The 17,465-nt window shown below is 50.5% G+C and overlaps 2 protein-coding genes across 2 annotated transcripts in view; both read left to right on the plus strand.

Moving 5' to 3' along the window:
- The window catches only part of LOC144949814 (uncharacterized), a 35,233-nt gene extending 33,701 nt beyond the window's left edge, over positions 1–1,532 (plus strand). Inside the window, exon 8 of the mRNA XM_078879756.1 lies at positions 1,385–1,532. Coding sequence (XP_078735882.1) covers positions 1,385–1,524 — 140 coding nt within the window. The 3' untranslated portion in view covers positions 1,525–1,532. The remainder of the gene's footprint in view (positions 1–1,384) is intronic.
- LOC144949813 (uncharacterized) lies at positions 1,532–8,510 on the plus strand. Its single transcript, XM_078879755.1, has 2 exons — positions 1,532–4,073; positions 5,487–8,510. Exons 1-2 carry the CDS (start codon positions 1,944–1,946, stop codon positions 5,601–5,603), a joined length of 2,247 nt encoding a protein of 748 aa, XP_078735881.1. The 5' UTR covers positions 1,532–1,943; the 3' UTR covers positions 5,604–8,510.
- Positions 8,511–17,465: the final 8,955 nt, after the last annotated feature.

Raw genomic sequence — 17,465 nt, forward strand, 5'->3', positions numbered from 1 at the left:
ACTTCGTAGTAGAACGAAGCACAATGGAGAGTACAATTATAACAATTTTATTCATTCCACAGAATGAAAAGCCCTGGTAGAATCATGAAATAAAAATGTTTAATAACAATCATTCTCCCATGGAGAAGCAAAATGCTCCTTCATGGAATAAATAAAAGGTGACTATAGTAAATTGAAATAATCAAATAGTTAATAATAAAAATTAATAAAAATGAGTGTTTTTAAGAATTCTATTATTTATATGTATTTAAAGATGTGCATTTTGATGTGACGTCACATTTACCCCCCCAGGTGTGTGACGTCATTTATGGACAGCCCCAATATGCACCTTGAGGCCACCACAACCACCACCACAACCACCACCACCACAACCCCAACAACCACAACCCCAACAACCTTCAGCCTCAAATGAGTACGGTGGGTGATCTTAGCATTGGATTACAACTTAGAACATTGACAGCAAACATCACTGGTGCTACAACAACAACTACAACCAAATACAACAACTATGTACAGCAACAACCTTGACTTCTGCTGCACCAACTTACAACAGCAGCAGCTGCCGTGCACAACCACAACACAGATCGTGTCGGTGATGATGAGTGGTGACGATGATGACAGTGACGATAACAGTGATGATGACAATGACTAACAATGTTACCTCCCCCCCCTCCACCCCGTGTCTCCCCCCCCGTGTCTCCCCCCCCCTCCACCCCGTGTCTCCCCCCCCTATCCTGTGTCTCCCCCCCCGTGTCTCCCCCTCCCCCGTGTCTCCCCCCCCCGTGTCTCCCCCCCCCTCCACCCGTGTCTCCCTCCCCCGTGTCTCCCCCCTCCCCCGTGTCTCCCCCCCCCCACCCGTGTCTCCCCCCCCTCCACCCCGTGTCTCCCCCCCCCGTCTCCCCCCCCCCCCTCCACCCCGTGTCTCCCCCCCCCCCGTGTCTCCCCCCCCTCCACCCCCGTGTCTCTCCCCCCCGTGTCTCCCCCCCCCTCGACCCCGTGTCTCCCCTCCCCCGTGTCTCCCCCCCTTCCACCCCGTGTCTCCCCCCCTTCCACCCCGTGTCCCCCCCCCCGTGTCTCCCCCCTCCCCCGTGTCTCCCCCCCCGTGTCTCCCCCCCCCCCCGTGTCTCCCGTGTCTCCCCCCCCCCTAGCCGTATCGGTATCCGTGTCTCCCCCCTCCCCCCCCCGTGTCTCCCCCCCCTCCACCCCGTGTCTCCCCCCCCTCCACCCCGTGTCTCCCCCCCCCCGTGTTTCCCCCCCCTCCACCCCGTGTCCCCCCCCCCCTGTGTCTCCCCCCCCCCGTGTCCCCCCCCCTCCACCCCGTGTCCCCCCCCCCCCCGTGTCTCCCCCCCCCCCGTGTCCCCCCTCCCTCCCCCGTGTCTCTCAGTCTGCCCCCGTTCCCCAGTGCCCCCCCCCCACTCCCCGTTTCTCCGCAGCCGGAGCCTGGACCGGGCCCCGGTTGCCGTGGCAACTCCCCCGGTCGCCGTGGCAACTCCCCCGCTCGCCACGGCAACCCCGTGCTTCTGATTCAAGCGGTGGCGTCGCCCACGGCAACACTCGCGGCTCAGGTCTCCAAGGTTCTGTACAGCCCGCCGGGCAACAGCCAAAACAGCAACAACAACAGCCGGGACCGCAGCAACAGCCAGAGTAGCAAGAGCTGCAAAAGTAACAGCAGCAGCACAACAACCACCGCCACCGCCGTCACCGTTGGCAACGGAGCCACCGACCACACCTCTACAGCCACCCCCACAACAGGCGCCAGCACCCCTAGCAACAACGCAGAGAAGAACAGTCGCACGGCAACCGCAAGCAGCGGGGATGCCGATAGCAACGGCCCTGCAGCTACCACCGCTAGCGACAGCCAAACTGCAGGCGAGGACAGTCAGACGACAACAACAACAACAACCGCAGCCACCACCACCACCAGCAGCAGCAGCAGCAATACAATGACAGACGGCAACAGTCAGATGGCAACAACAACCACGGCTACCACCAGCAACAACAGTCCCACTTCAACCACCAGCACCGTCAGCAACAACAACAACCAGGTTCCAACAGACAGCCAGACAACAGCCGCGTCGGCCACAACTTCCACGGCTACCACCAGTGGCAACAACCGAACCACCACCGCCACCGCCACTACAGCCACCACCAGGAGCGACAACCGAGCCCTTGACAAGAACAGTCACACGAGAGCCACCACCACCACCACCGCAACAACCACAACAACCGCAACAACTCGTAGAAACAGTCGACAGCAACAGCCAAAAAAGACGCCTGGCAATGGCGAGACCAACAGGCGGCCTGGTAGCCAAGGGAACAGCCAGACCAGCAGAGGCCGTAGCAATAGCCGTGACAACAACACTGGTCAGACTGCCGACAACAGGCAAACAAAGGCGCGGGCCAAGGCCGGCAGCGTTGCCCGTAGCAACGGTCGGACTGCCGGGCGGGCTGATGGCGATGCCAACAGGCAGATTGACGGTCAGTCTGACAGGCAGGCAGACAGCCGGCCTGACATGCAGGCAGACAGTCAGACTAGTCACCCAGCTGACACACAGGCAGACAGTCAGACTAGTCACCCAGCTGACACACAGGCAGACAGTCAGAGTAGTCACCCAGCTGACAGGCAGACAGACAGTCAGACTAGTCACCCAGCTGACACACAGGCAGACAGTCAGAGCAGTCACCCAGCTGACAGGCAGACGGACAGTCAGACTAGTCACCCAGCTGACACACAGGCAGACAGTCAGAGCAGTCACCCAGCTGACACACAGGCAGACAGTCAGACTAGTCACCCAGCTGACACGCAGACAGACAGTCAGAGCAGTCACCCAGCTGACAGGCAGACAGACAGTCAGAGTAGTCACCCAGCTGACACGCAGACAGACAGTCAGAGCAGTCACCCAGCTGACAGGCAGGCAGACAGTCAGACTAGTCACCCAGCTGACACGCAGACAGACAGTCAGAGCAGTCACCCAGCTGACAGGCAGACAGACAGTCAGAGTAGTCACCCAGCTGACACGCAGACAGACAGTCAGAGCAGTCACCCAGCTGACAGGTGGACTAACAATCATTGCGACATGCAGGCAAACTGCGAGGCCAACAGCCCGAACGGCGACAGCCAAAGCAACAGTCAGACAAAGGGTGAAACTGGGGAGAGCCACAGTGACAGCCGAGACGACAGCCGGATGAACAGCCTCACTCACGGCCAGCCCGATGGTCAGACGGATCACCGCCATGGCGACGGTTGCACCAGCAGCAGCAGCAACAGCCAGACCGTCGGTCAGACAGGCGGCCAAATTCAGGAGAATCTGCCCAACAGCAGCCTCACCGACAGCCAAAGAAGCAGCAGCGGTGAGGCTTACAGCCACGGCAACGACAGCCACGGCAACAGCAGCCACGGCAACGACAGCCATGACAACAGCAGCCACGGCAACAAGAGCCATGACAACAGCAGCCACGGCAACAAGAGCCATGACAACAGCAGCCATGGCAACGACAGCCACGGCAACGACAGCCACGGCCACAGCAGCCACGGCAACAAGAGCCACGGCAACGACAGCCACGGCAACAGCAGCCACGGCAACAAGAGCCATGGCAACAGCAGCCACGGCAACAAGAGCCACGGCAACAGCAGCCACGGCAACAAGAGCCATGGCAACAATAGCCACAGCAACACCAATAACAATAACCACATGAACAGCCGCATCGGCGACAGTCAGACTGACAGCTGTGATGGCAACAGCAAGCCCATAGCCATCAGCCCTAGCAACAGCCCTAGCAACAGCCCTAGCAACAGCCCTAGCAACTGCCTTAGCGACAGCGATCAGAACAGCATCCCGAGCATTTCACAGGCTGACATGGAAACAGGCGAAGGGTTTGTGGGTGAGAATGGAGAGGTGGTTGCCATGGAGACGGCGAAGCCGGTTGCTCTGGAGATGGAGTCATCGGTATCCTTGGAGACGAAGAATTCGGTTGCCATGGAGATGGACAAGACGGTTGCCGTGGAGACGGGGAGAGCAGCCATCTTGAAAGCGGCACAAAGAGATGAGCAGGAGAGGAAAGAGAGGAAGCAGGTAGTAGGACACGGGGACAACGCGGAGACACGGGGACATGGGGACACAGACACAGGGACACGGGGACACACAGACACGGGAACACGGGGACACAGACACGGGGACATGGGGACACAGACACGGGGACACGGGGACAACACAGGGACACGGAGAGACACGGGGACACAGACACGGGGACACGGAGACAGAGAGACACGGGGATACACAGACACGGGAACACGGAGACACGGGGACACGGAGACACGGAGACACGGGGATACACAGACACGGGGACACGGAGACACACAAACACGGGGACACGGAGACACACAAACACGGGGACACAGACACGGGGACACAGACACACAGACACGGGGACACACACGTGGACGTGGGGATGCATGTGTACGCAGTGCAATGTTCACACATTTTAATTCTAATGATGTTCTGGAAGGTCTAGAGAGCTGAGTGACACTAATATGTGTCTGTGTCTTCCTCCTCCCCGTGTCTCCCCCCTCCCCGTGTCTCCCTCCTCCTCGTGTCTCCCTCCTCCTCGTGTCTCCCTCCTCCTCGTGTCTCTCTCCTCCCCGTGTCTCCCTCCTCCCCGTGTCTCCCTCCTCCCCGTGTCTCCCCCCTCCCCGTGTCTCCCTCCTCCCCGTGTCTCCCTCCTCCTCGTGTCTCCCCCCTCCTCCCCGTGTCTCCCTCCTCCCCGTGTCTCCCTCCTCCCCGTGTCTCCCTCCTCCCCGTGTCTCCCCCCTCCCCGTGTCTCCCCCCTCCCCGTGTCTCCCTCCTCCCCGTGTCTCCCCCCTCCTCCCCGTGTCTCCCCCCTCCTCCCCGTGTCTCCCTCCTCCCCGTGTCTCCCTCCTCCCCGTGTCTCCCCCCTCCTCCCCGTGTCTCCCCCCTCCTCCCCGTGTCTCCCTCCTCCCCGTGTCTCCCTCCTCCCCGTGTCTCCCCCCTCCCCGTGTCTCCCTCCTCCCCGTGTCTCCCCCCTCCTCCCCGTGTCTCCCCCCTCCTCCCCGTGTCTCCCCCCTCCTCCCCGTGTCTCCCTCCTCCCCGTGTCTCCCCCCTCCTCCCCGTGTCTCCCTCCTCCCCGTGTCTCCCTCCTCCCCGTGTCTCCCCCCTCCCCGTGTCTCCCTCCTCCCCGTGTCTCCCCCCTCCTCCCCGTGTCTCCCCCCTCCTCCCCGTGTCTCCCCCCTCCTCCCCGTGTCTCCCTCCTCCCCGTGTCTCCCCCCTTCCCGTGTCTCCCTCCTCCCCGTGTCTCCCCCCTCCTCCCCGTGTCTCCCCCCTCCTCCCCGTGTCTCCCCCCTCCTCGTGTCTCCCTCTTCCTCCTCCCCGTGTCTCCCCCCTCCTCCCCGTGTCTCCCTCCCCCTCCCCGTGTCTCCCTCCTCCCCGTGTCTCCCTCCTCCCCGTGTCTCCCTTCTCCCCGTGTCTCAGCGTCTCGAGCAAATCATGTCCCGGACTCGGAAGAATCACGGACACAGACGGAGGCAGGAGACTGTCCCCGTGTCTCCCTGTCTGCCTGTGTCCCCGTGTCCACCTGTGGATACCTAGTCACAGTTTTTAGAGACACAGACACACACAGACAGACACACAGACAGACACACACAGACACTGCCTGATAAGTGCTCAAATAAGCTTTGAGATGCTTGGAATTACACTGAAAGACAGAAATGGGAACATGGGTTTTAGAGAACACACAGAGGGTACAGACATCGTCATCAACCATCCTCATCACTGATCTCTATGCAGCAGTAGAGAGACATGTTGATGAAGATTACACTGAGGGGCAGAGAGAGGAACATGTGGATTACAGAGACCCATAAACTCATCACACAGACCCACAGGCTCACACAGAGACCCATAAACTCGTCACACAGAGACCATAAACTCATCACACAGAGACCCACAGACTCACACAGAGACCCACAGACTCACACAGAGACCCATAAACTCATCACACAGAGACCCATAAACTCATCACACAGAGACCCACAGACTCACACAGAGACCCACGGACTCATCACACAGACACCCACAGACTCGTCACACAGAGACCTATAGACTCATGATACAGAGATCCAAAGACTCACCACACAGAGACCCACAGATTCTCCACACAGAAATCCATAGACTCACTACAGAGAGACCCAGAGACGGTCCTGGGCCTCCCCTAGGTCGACTCGGCCTCAAATGCGTACCTGGTGTAGCGGTGTGTAGTAAACATCGCCACTGGGGAGACAAAGGCGACCGGGCGTGGTGTTGACCACCCACCCCCTCGTGTGCCGTGCCGACCTTCACAGGTGCGGCTACTCGCTGCTAACAGCACTTGCCCCACAGTCTGTTACAGGCTGCACGGGGGATCTTTGTTTTTGGGGTGGCGGTTAGCGCTGCGCTACGAAGCCGGTAGAGACCTGAGTTCCATCACGCTCACGGCCACCACCAACACCGGCGATTATCTGAACCGGTCCCGGGCCTCCCCTAGATGGACACAGCCTCAAATGAGTACCTGGTGCTGTGTGAAGTTTACGTCGCCACGAGGGAGACAAAGGCGGCCTTCCCTGGTGCTGGCCGCCCGCCCCGTCGTGTGCCACAGTGCCAGCAGCCCCAGACAGTCCGTTACAGGCCGCGTGGGTTGACTCGTGGGTAGCTGAGCCTCTTCAAAGCTGTGTCTGGCCAGCGTGAAAGAGTAGGCCAAGTTTATAGTGGGGTTCAGTGGAGCTGGTGAAACCGTGACGGCGTTGTCACATAACCTTAGCAGGTTAGTAGCCGATGGTTGGCTGTATCGCTAGTCTAGTGGAGGCCCTGCCGCCGCTAGCAGCAGTGGCAGCGGGCAATTGCAGCCTTCCATTACCTGTACCCACCAGCATGTACCACGAGAGTGTTATTAGTAATGAAGTGTTGTTGACAGTGTGTACACAAGTTAGTACTTTTTTATCGACCCCTTGGAGAAGGGGTGGTGATAATGCATATTCTACTTTTGTAAGGGTTTGCAGCAAGCACAGGATCGGCATCTTTATTTTACCGTGGAGAAATCCGATGAGCTATGAAGCTGCTTTATCGCAGATGTCCACGATAGGAGTGAAACGTCTAGGAAAGGTAAGAAAATATCTCTAAATCAACTAAAACCAAACGACCTGGCCACAGATGATAGCCCAGCGAAATGGCTTATCTTGTGGAAATTTCTAGCAGCCAAGAAATCTGATCTAAATGCGTGATGTCCATTCTAAACGTGGAGGGAAAGACCTCCAAATACGCAGCAGACGTCAGACCGTCGTGCAGAAAAACAAAACACGCCTCGAGTTTATTTAACATATCTTAGGAAATAAGAAGCTTAGTGGTCATTTACACAGCGCCATTGTGTAAGGCAGGCAAGGTTTCGTGAGCATGTTTGTGTGTATGATGAACTTGTTTCGCACCGTACGGAGGTTTGGGGTGAAGGACAAAAAAACTTTACACAAATCGCTTCGAAAAATTGCAGAAGGAAGAGAGCGTTCCAGACGGCCACAGAGGCGCGTCTAAAAGCGCGCGATGCGGTGACCGTCTTTGTTAGATGGTTAGCGTTAGATGGTTAGCTTTAGATGGTTAGCGTGATGGTCTGTGCTCCTCGAGATCAACAGGGTATTGTGATTAATTTGTGGCAGAGCACTGTGCCTGTTCCTCCCCTCAGTCACCACTAGGGAGACCGAAGACGAGCGGGCGTGGAGCTGGCCACCCACCCCCTCGTGTGCCGCGCCGACGAGATTAGCAAGGTATCAATGGTTCCTTAGTAGCGAGCGCTTAGCGTGTAACGGGCACGACCTCGCGATGTATTCGTTAGGCGGCAGGGGGCCAACAGCGGTCGGGCCTTGCAGTCGCCGTCACGACACGTGCCAAAGAATTGTCATCCGCGCCGCAGCCTGGTCATGCGTTTGCCAGACGTCCCGTAGAGTAGCGAGTTGCAATAATCGAGCCTTGTCGATGCGACGCTGCACGTAGCGTCGAGCGCTGATTTGAACATTTCAGAACCCGACGAGGTTGTGCACTTGGTGATCGAACAGCGTTCTGGTCGAGTGTCGTGCCGAGGCTCGTTTGACGCGCAGAACCCTGAATCCTGCAGTCTGTGACCACCACCACCACACGAGCCTTGCACACATCTTGTTTTGCCTGAGCCTGAGTGCCAGCCATCAGAACCGCGGATTTTTTTAAAATTAAGGGGCCGTCCATAAATGACGTCACGCACCTTGGGGGGTGGGGGGGGTTGTCAGACATTTGTGAGGATGGGGGGGGGGGTTTGAGAAATGTGACGTCACATCAAAATGCGCAACTTTAAATAAATATAGACAACACGTTCTACTTAATTAAATAGACGTTTTAATAAATGTTTTCTCCTACAACGTCAGAGTGCAGCGCCACGTTAAATACGCACTACAATCACAATAGTTTACAGCGATTTGAAGCACGTTTTATATATTTTTTTTAGGGGGGGGGCAGAGCTTTGTGACGTCATATTTGAGGGGGGGGGGGGTCTGACTTTTTGCGACGCCGTGTGACGAAGGGGGGGGGGTGGTAAAAATTCGTCCAAAATCGCGTGACGTCATTTATGGACGGCAGTAGCATCCCGAATTACTCCCTCCCGCTGCTGCGTTCTTTCGCTCTGACATACTCAACTTGCTGATGATACCCAATCCCGGTTCACGTTGTGCGTGCCTCGCAGTCACGTCTTAGAGACTTGCGAACTTTACCATCGAAACACTCCGTTGTTTACGATTGTTTCAGGGTGAATTGTAATTATTGTTACGCCGCACCGCGAACATTCAGGCGCCAAATGGCGGCCCAAGTGATCGGCGTGACGGATTGGCGACAGTCTCTTTCATGTGGACACTTTTCTTCTGTCAAGGGCCATTTGGATGTTTATATAACATCATTCGCGGGCCACGCAAAATGATCAACTTCAAAATTAGCCCGTTATATTTGGTCAAACATTTCAATAACTCGCCCCTAATGCGATGGTTGGAACTGCTTCTCTTTGGCGAGGCGTGTGGTGATGTTAGCCGGTATTGATGATGTTGCTGCTACTCGCAACTGCTTTTCCAGGTTTGCTCCGAGATTTGTTGAATTTCGTGTCCTGCCTGCGGTTGCCTTGGCAGGGCCATACCAAATGATTTCGGGGGCCTAATACGGCCCGCGGGCCGGACGTTCCCCACCCCTGACCAACTCCCACATAGCGTATTTATGCCTACTACCTTCAAACAAGTGTAAACTACTTCTTGTTAATATGATAAACAACTAATAGTAATCCATATAGTATAATAGACAAGGTGATGTATGTTAATATATGACTAATATACACTTAATTTTTCACACCGATGGCTGTACAGTAGAGATGCACCATGGGTTATTTGGCATCCTCTGCCTAGGCACTGTACCACGTTACCATCCACTATCCCATCTCTAGTAGTAGTTCCTGCTACTAGTAGTAGCAGTAGGTACTGTACCACGTTACCATCCACTATCCCATCTCTAGTAGTAGTTCCTGCTAGTAGTAGTAGCAGTAGGTACTATACCACGTTACCATCCACTATCCCATCTCTTCGCCTCGATTTAAGTGCTCTTTCAGGAACGCTGTCCTGGGCGTAAGCCGCGTTATGCCTGCACATCACAAAACTACTTCGCTCACCGGCCAAGGTGGAGGACAAACTGAGGAAGGCATTTGTAGGAGCCGAGTCTTGGGAGCGGAAAGCGCGAGAGAGTCAATCGCACTTGCCGCTGGCCAGGGACTTGGATATTGCTGGGGCCCCGAAGTCGTGTTGAGCTGTAGAGGGCCCCATCCGGCACTTCCCATTAGCACGGTGGGCTGCGTGCGGTGCAAAAGAAGTTCAACGTTTTTTAAATATAACAGTAGAACCCCTCGTAACGACGCTGATCGGTTCCACGAAACTGGTCATTAGGTGGTTTGGTCGTTAAGCGAGAATAGGAAATGCACGTTAAAGGATTAATTCGTTCCGATTGCATCGAAAGGTGGTGCCCTCTTTGACTAAAAAAACAACTTTATAATATTTCTACAATGGATATTAATACTTATATATATGAACAAAATGATAAACAATATTAAATATTGATATTAACAAAATGATAAAACAATATTAAATATAGATATTAACAAAAGGATACACAATATTAAATATTGATATTAACAAAATGATAAACAATATTAAATATAGATATTAACAAAATGATAAACAATATTAAATATAGATATTAACAAAATGATACACAATATTAAATATAGATATTAACAAAATGATAAACAATATTAAATATAGATATTAACAAAATGATAAACATTATTAAATATTGATATTAACAAAATGATAAACAATATTAAATATAGATATTAACAAAATGATAATATTAAATATAGATATTAACAAAATGATAAACAAAATGAAAAGAAACGTGGTTGATCACTGCATTAATTCATATTTACTGTGCCTACAACAGCCCGTGCTGAACAGGGGGATGATCGCTAAGCGAACACATTGGGCTCTATGGAGGCTCGTCGTCAAGCGATGAGTCGTTAAGAGGGGTTCTACTTGTATGTTAAACTTGAAACTTCGTATTATTTTTTGCGTATTTAGATTCCCCCCCCTGCCCTGCACCCCCCTGTAATGTGAGACGCTGCTCTGTAGCTTACTGAGCTTAGGTCTAAATCCGGCCCTGCTTACCGTCAGCGTTTATTCACTTTATTGAGTTTGTTGAGCCAGCTGACCAGGATTGGGCAACACTTAGCCCACTTTTCACCCAGGCAACTGGGGGGCATATACCATGAAAGTATTATTATGATTGTTGAAGTATTGTTGACCGCAGCGAGAGACGTTCGTACTTTATTTAGCTACCCTTAGAAGGGTGGTGATAATAGGCGTCATTTACAAGGAGCCTTTGTGCAAGGTGGTCGAGGCGTCGTGTGTTCCTATCACGGAAATACACAACTGGGGCCTAGCAGAGGAGAAACTACGCAAGCATTAAATTTCGATTTAAAGCTTTCGTGACTGCAGGGATTCATCTTCTTGGTTCTTTCGGTAAAGTCACGTAGAAGGGAAGTAATAAAATATTTTATTACTTCCCTTCTACGTGACTTTACCGAAAGAACCAAGAAGATACGCAAGCATTGTGTAGGGTGGTACAGATGTCTCGTGACCCCCATTCAATTCTCTAAAACTCGTCATGTGAGTTGCCTAGAATCTGTGCTAGCTGAGGCCTAAATCGGGCCCTCAGCTCAGGACGAAGGCTTCGGGGATTGCCACGAGTACGGGGGGGAGGGGCAGTAAATGGGTAAGGTGATCCGGATTGACCATTTGTGAGAGCCTCATCGATGAGAAGGAGAATCTAAAAACAAAAAGCCTTCTGTGAAATTTGTAGGAATCTGGCCGGTGACGAGAGGCCAAGACTCAGGGGGCTAAAGGTCATCACGCCGGCAGTCTTCATTGATAGGATTTTGGCAGCTTTAATAGGGGGCGGAGGCAGTTTATTTTTTTTCCCCGAGGAAGTGAAAATGTCAATATGCAATCTGAGAACCAGGTCAAGACTATGAAAGAGCGGTCTTACAAATGTTAGTAATTGAATTATTCAACCTCACAGGGAATGATGGTGATGATGATGGACTGTGCTGGCTTCTAGAGTGAAACTGCAAAACGAATATAACATTTACCAAGGCAGCAACATTCCGATTAGCACGGTTGGCTATGTACGGTGCGAAAGAAGTTAATGATACACATTTCCATATTCTGTGGTTCTTTTGGTAAAGTCATGCAGGTAGAAAAAATAACACTGGTCAACACGCTTTTTCTGGCATAAGGTATTCCAACGGTTTTAATGTAATTTTGGGGTGCTGATTCCAAATCTGGCATCTGTTTTTGTCTATCACATCAGGTTTATGAGATATCAAATATTGCATTTTCAATAAAAACGGCAGAAGAAAAATATTAAATAAATGTGGATATCTACATAAAATTATATTATAAACACACTATCCTAAAAATATAGCACCATATTTTAACACTAAAGCAGTCACTGACTCGCAACAACTTGCAAGCAATCATAAGTGACAGAGTTAATTTCGGGTAAAATCAATGAATATGGGGTATGCCGATAGCATAAAAATGAGATGTGATAGAGCAAATCTGAGATCAGATTTGGAATCAGCACCCTGAAATGAGTCTAAAACAGCTGCAAAAGTCCAGGCCAGAAAAAAAAAACATGTTTTTTTTTGTTGACCAGTGTCATAGATCACGACGTTTCGATCGCAACACAAGCAATCGTCATCAGGTGAGACAAATATGATTGACATTGCAAACACAACGTGGTTCCAGAGATATAACAATCACAGACCCCCCCCCTCCTCCCCCCACAACAGGTCTGGAGAATGCCATGAAGAGGGAAAAGAGTCATTTTGAAAGTACCCTAAAGGGTGTATCCCTCGATTTACTGGAAGAGGGTTCGTTCCTCAAAGAATGTGCACAAAAACGAAATGTCGTCAATTGGAAACGGCTTTTCCCATCCATGTAAAACTAACACGTGGTGATGTGTTTCGAACGGTCATTCCAACTCTACTACAGATCTAAAAATATAAATACACAGATATCACTTTTCACAGCACAAAATCGGTAATAAAGAACATAAGCATTAAAACGGCAAAATAATTATTTAAAACGAGCATAACCTCATTCTAGATTTGAAGCTTTCGTGACTGCAAGAATTCATACTCTTAGGTTTTTTCGGTAAGTCACGTAGGTAAAAAATAAAATTAGTAAAATTTAAATAAAAAATCACGACGTTTCGGAGGCAACACAAGCTTCCGTCTTCAGGTGGAACAGTCACAGCACGATTGCTGTATCAAGGAAAGAGGTACAGCAATCGTACTGTGACTTCCACCTGAAGACGGAAGCTTGTGTTGCCTCCGAAACGTCGTGATTTTTTATTTGAATTTTATTTTTTTACCTACGTGACTACCGAAAAAACCTAAGAGTATGAGCATAACCTCTTCAGGGAACTCGCCAAACGTTGGAATGACTGGGACAGGCGATGTGGATGCGTCACTTTTGCACTTTAGGGACACCGTGACGCTGCCGCGGATCACAATCTTGATTTAAACTGGAGGAGGAGGAATCTGAAGAGTTATGAAGCTCATCGTCACAGATGTCCAGTGGCGGATGGATGACGGCAAGCTCCCCCGGGTGGCTTCTTGTTTGACGATCTCGTGGCGCGTGATCGTAGGGAAATTCGATTTCGTCAATCGATAAAAAATTTACCCGTAAAAACAAAGTTTTTCACTATAAATCCTTTATATGCGTGGCGGCTAGAGTCCTCTCGTCCTCTGGCTTGAGATGGCTGCCACCTATGGGTCAGATGATTGCCTGCCACCATTAAGCAATTGGTAAATATAAAAAAAAAATCCTAAAAAGTGTAAAATTTTGCAAACATTTTTTCACGAAAATTAATTGTCACGTATAACGAGTCTGTGTGCAAAATGTCAGCTCGATTGGATCACGGGAAGTGGGTTAAAAAACGACCGAAAGATTTGCACGGTCGTAAGCGCGCAAGCACGCAAGCAAGCGAACTTAATATATAGGATTTAAAACAAAGTGTTCTCAATTTGTCGATTGCGTGAACGCGAAATGTGAACCGAACGTTTGTAAATCGAGGGATATCTCTGTCAGAGATCGACCACCCTCATTGTTACTTGCTGCGTATTATCTTCTGTACATTTGAAAACTTGGTGCGAGATTCTTCAATCTCCCACCACCCTCACTGTGTGGCCCTCGGTGGCTAGGAGATGTTAACTACCTCCCTTGCTATGCAGGAGGTCGTGGGTGCGATCCTGACCCTGATGCCTGCTACATATTTGGAGTTTGCATGTTCTCCCCGTGGTCGCTTGGATTTTCCTCTGGGTCCTCTGGTTTTTCCCTCCACATTTAGAGTTTTAGATTATTTGGCCGCTATACATTTCCACGTGATAAGCCACTTGGTTGAGCTATCATTTGTGGCCAGGTCGCCCATTGAGCTGCATAGTTCAGAGGGCCTTACATGGTAAAATAAATACAAGTTTTAGTTTAGTTGATGACTTATCGTAAAGTTTATAGTTTTAAAAATAGTTCATAGCTTTACAAACCTCTGTCCTCCACAGTCGATCGGGCAGGTCTTCTGGTGGAGGTGGGGTAAAAGTGTGGGTCCGGGTTTCAGTAGGTGACCTGGTCAGACCGCCACGTTAATTGCCTGCGATGTGCCTGCACAAATTAGTAGCCGATTTAGCTGGCCCGCAGCAGAAGGATGATTATGATTCGCTGGTGTCTGCTCGTCACGTTGCTCGGGGTGGCAGAGAGAGAGATGCTTGTCGTTGCTTTTGTCGTGCCAAAGTGTTGCCCCCGGAGATGTATTAACCTCGCACTTAAAGGTCACATGACTGAAACTATTACTGTGATCACTATTATCAGTATTAAATTTCGATTTAAAGCTTTCGTGACTGCAGGGATTCATCTTCTTGGTTCTTTCGGTAAAGTCACGTAGAAGGGAAATATAAAAAATAAAACATAATAAAATACAATTCTCACTGGTAAAGTAAAACATAATATGTTGTACTTTTATTATTTTATTGTTTCCCTTCTACGTGACTTTACCGAAAGAACCAAGAAGTTTATCAGTATTATTATTATCGACGCTATGCTATATTTTCATCATGCCCATGTTTGCTTGTGTTGTTATTGTTGTTTGAACCGTGAACGTCATAACGTTACTCACCGTGTGCCTTCATTTTGCAGTAAAAGAGATGACTGCTGCATATTAACGATGTGTCTGCCTCAGTGAAACTATTTTTTAAAATTTTATTTTGCCAGATAAGGCCCACGCAACTCAGTAGTTCCTTTGGCTGCTGCCAGGAATTTCCACTTGATGATGATGATTAGCCACTTAGTCTGGGCCATCATTTGTGATCGCGAGGTCCCTTCTCAAAAATAGTTCTGTAGCTCAAGTGGGGCTTACCTGGTCATATAAAGAAATGTTTATCGTCTTTGTGCGATCCTGTGGGTCTTGTGGTCTGGTGGCTGGGGCTACTACGTCAAGGTGGGCTGGGTATGAAACTGATTGGGTGTGAATCTTGACTTAAAGCTTTCGTGACTGCAGGAATTCAAATTTGTTGGGTCTTTCGGTAAAGTCACGTAGATAGGTTGAAAGAAAATAACAAAAAAACTACGACGTTTCGATCACAACACGTGATCACGGTCGCTTGTGTTGTGATCGAAACGTAGTTTATTTGTTTATTTTTAAACCTATCTACGTGACTTTACCGAAAGACCTAAAGAATATGATTGGGTCTACATCATTAGACCTCCTTTGCCAGGACCAAAATATAATAATAGGGATTTTCCCCTTTTTTCTGGCAACGAAACTGAAACCTTTTGACAAGGAATCATGTCTGCATTAACCACAATACTTGTGGTCATAATGTATCGTGGTTAATGCACAATTGATTCCCTGTAAGAAGGTTTCAGTTTTGTTGCCAGAAAAAAGAGGAAAACCCCGATTATTAATAAGATTGGGTGTGGCAATACTAAAGTGGGTGTGTCTGTCTAGTAGTAGGTGAAGCTAGTTGTTGTGTGGGTGTGTCTGTCTAGTAGTAGGTGGAGCTAGTCGTTGTGTGGGTGTGTCTGTCTAGTAGTAGGTGGAGCTAGTTGTTGTGTGGGTGTGTCTGTCTAGTAGTAGGCTGAGCTAGTCGTTGTGTGGGTGTGTCTGTCTAGTAGTAGGTGGAGCTAGTCGTTGTGTGGGTGTGTCTGTCTAATAGTAGGTGGAGCTAGTCCTTGTGTGGGTGTGTCTGTCTAATAGTAGGTGGAGCTAGTTGTTGTGTGGGTGTGTCTGTCTAGTAGTAGGTGGAGCTAGTCGTTGTGTGGGTGAGTCTGTTTAGTAGTAGGTGGAGCTAGTCGTTGTGTGGGTGTGTCTGTCTAGTAGTAGGTGGAGCTAGTCGTTGTGTGGGTGTGTCTGTCTAGTAGTAGGTGGAGCTAGTTGTTGTGTGGGTGTGTCTGTCTAGTAGTAGGTGGAGCTAGTCGTTGTGTGGGTGTGTCTGTCTAGTAGTAGGCGGAGCTAGTCGTTGTGTGGGTGTGTCTGTCTATTAGTAGGTGGAGCTAGTCGTTGTGTGGGTGTGTCTGTCTAGTAGTAGGTGGAGCTAGTTGTTGTGTGGGTGTGTCTGTCTAGTAGTAGGCGGAGCTAGTCGTTGTGTGGGTGTGTCTGTCTATTAGTAGGTGGAACTAGTCGTTGTGTGGGTGTGTCTGTCTAGTAGTCGGTGGAGCTAGTCGTTGTGTGGGTGTGTCTGTCTAATAGTAGGTGGAGCTAGTCGTTGTGTGGGTGTGTCTGTCTAGTAGTAGGTGGAGCTAGTTGTTGTGTGGGTGTGTCTATCTAGTAGTAGGTGGAGCTAGTCGTGTGGGTGTGTCTGTCTAGTAGTAGGTGGAGCTAGTTGTTGTGTGGGTGTGTCTGTCTAGTAGTAGGCGGAGCTAGTCGTTGTGTGGGTGTGTCTGTCTAGACGTAGGTGGAGCTAGTCGTTGTGTGGGTGTGTCTGTCTAGTAGTAGGTGGAGCTAGTCGTTGTGTGGGTGCGTCTGTCTAGTAGTAGGTGGAGCTAGCCGTTGTGTGGGTGTGTCTGTCTAGTAGTAGGTGGAGCTAGAAGTTGTGTGGGTGTGTCTGTCTAGTAGTAGGTGGAGCTAGTCGTTGTGTGGGTGTGTCTGTCTAGTAGTAGGTGGAGCCAGTAGTTGTGTGGGTGTGTCTGTCTAATAGTAGGTGGAGCTAGTTGTTGTGTGGGTGTGTCTGTCTAGTAGTAGGCGGAGATAGTTGTTGTGTGGGTGTGTCTGTTTAGTAGTAGGTGGAGCTAGCCGTTGTATGGGTGTGTCTGTCTAGTAGTAGGTGGAGCTAGTTGTGGTGTGGGTGTGTCTGTCTAGTAGTAGGCGGAGCTAGTTGTTGTGTGGGTGTGTCTGTCTAGTAGTAGGTGGAGCTAGTTGTTGTGTGGGTGTGTCTGTCTAGTAGTAAGTGGAGCTAGTCGTTGTGTGGGTGTGTCTGTCTAATAGTAGGTGGAGCTAGTCGTTGCGTGGGTGTGTCTGTCTAATAGTAGGTGGAGCTAGTTGTTGTGTGGGTGTGTCTGTCTAGTAGTAGGTGGAGCTAGTTGTTGTGTGGGTGTGTCTGTCTAGTAGTAGGTGGAGCTACTCGTTGTGTGGGTGTGTCTGTCTAGTAGTAGGCGGAGCTAGTTGTTGTGTGGGTGTGCCTAGTAGTAGGCGGAGCTAGTCGTTATGTGGGTGTGTCTGTCTAGTAGTAGGTGGAGCTAGTCGTTGTGTGGGTGTGTCTGTCTAGTAGTAGGTGGAGCTAGTCGTTGTGTGGGTGTGTCTGTCTAGTAGTAGGTGGAG

The sequence above is a fragment of the Lampetra fluviatilis genome, chromosome 55, assembly GCF_964198595.1.
Source record: "Lampetra fluviatilis chromosome 55, kcLamFluv1.1, whole genome shotgun sequence".
Lineage (NCBI taxonomy): Eukaryota > Metazoa > Chordata > Hyperoartia > Petromyzontiformes > Petromyzontidae > Lampetra > Lampetra fluviatilis.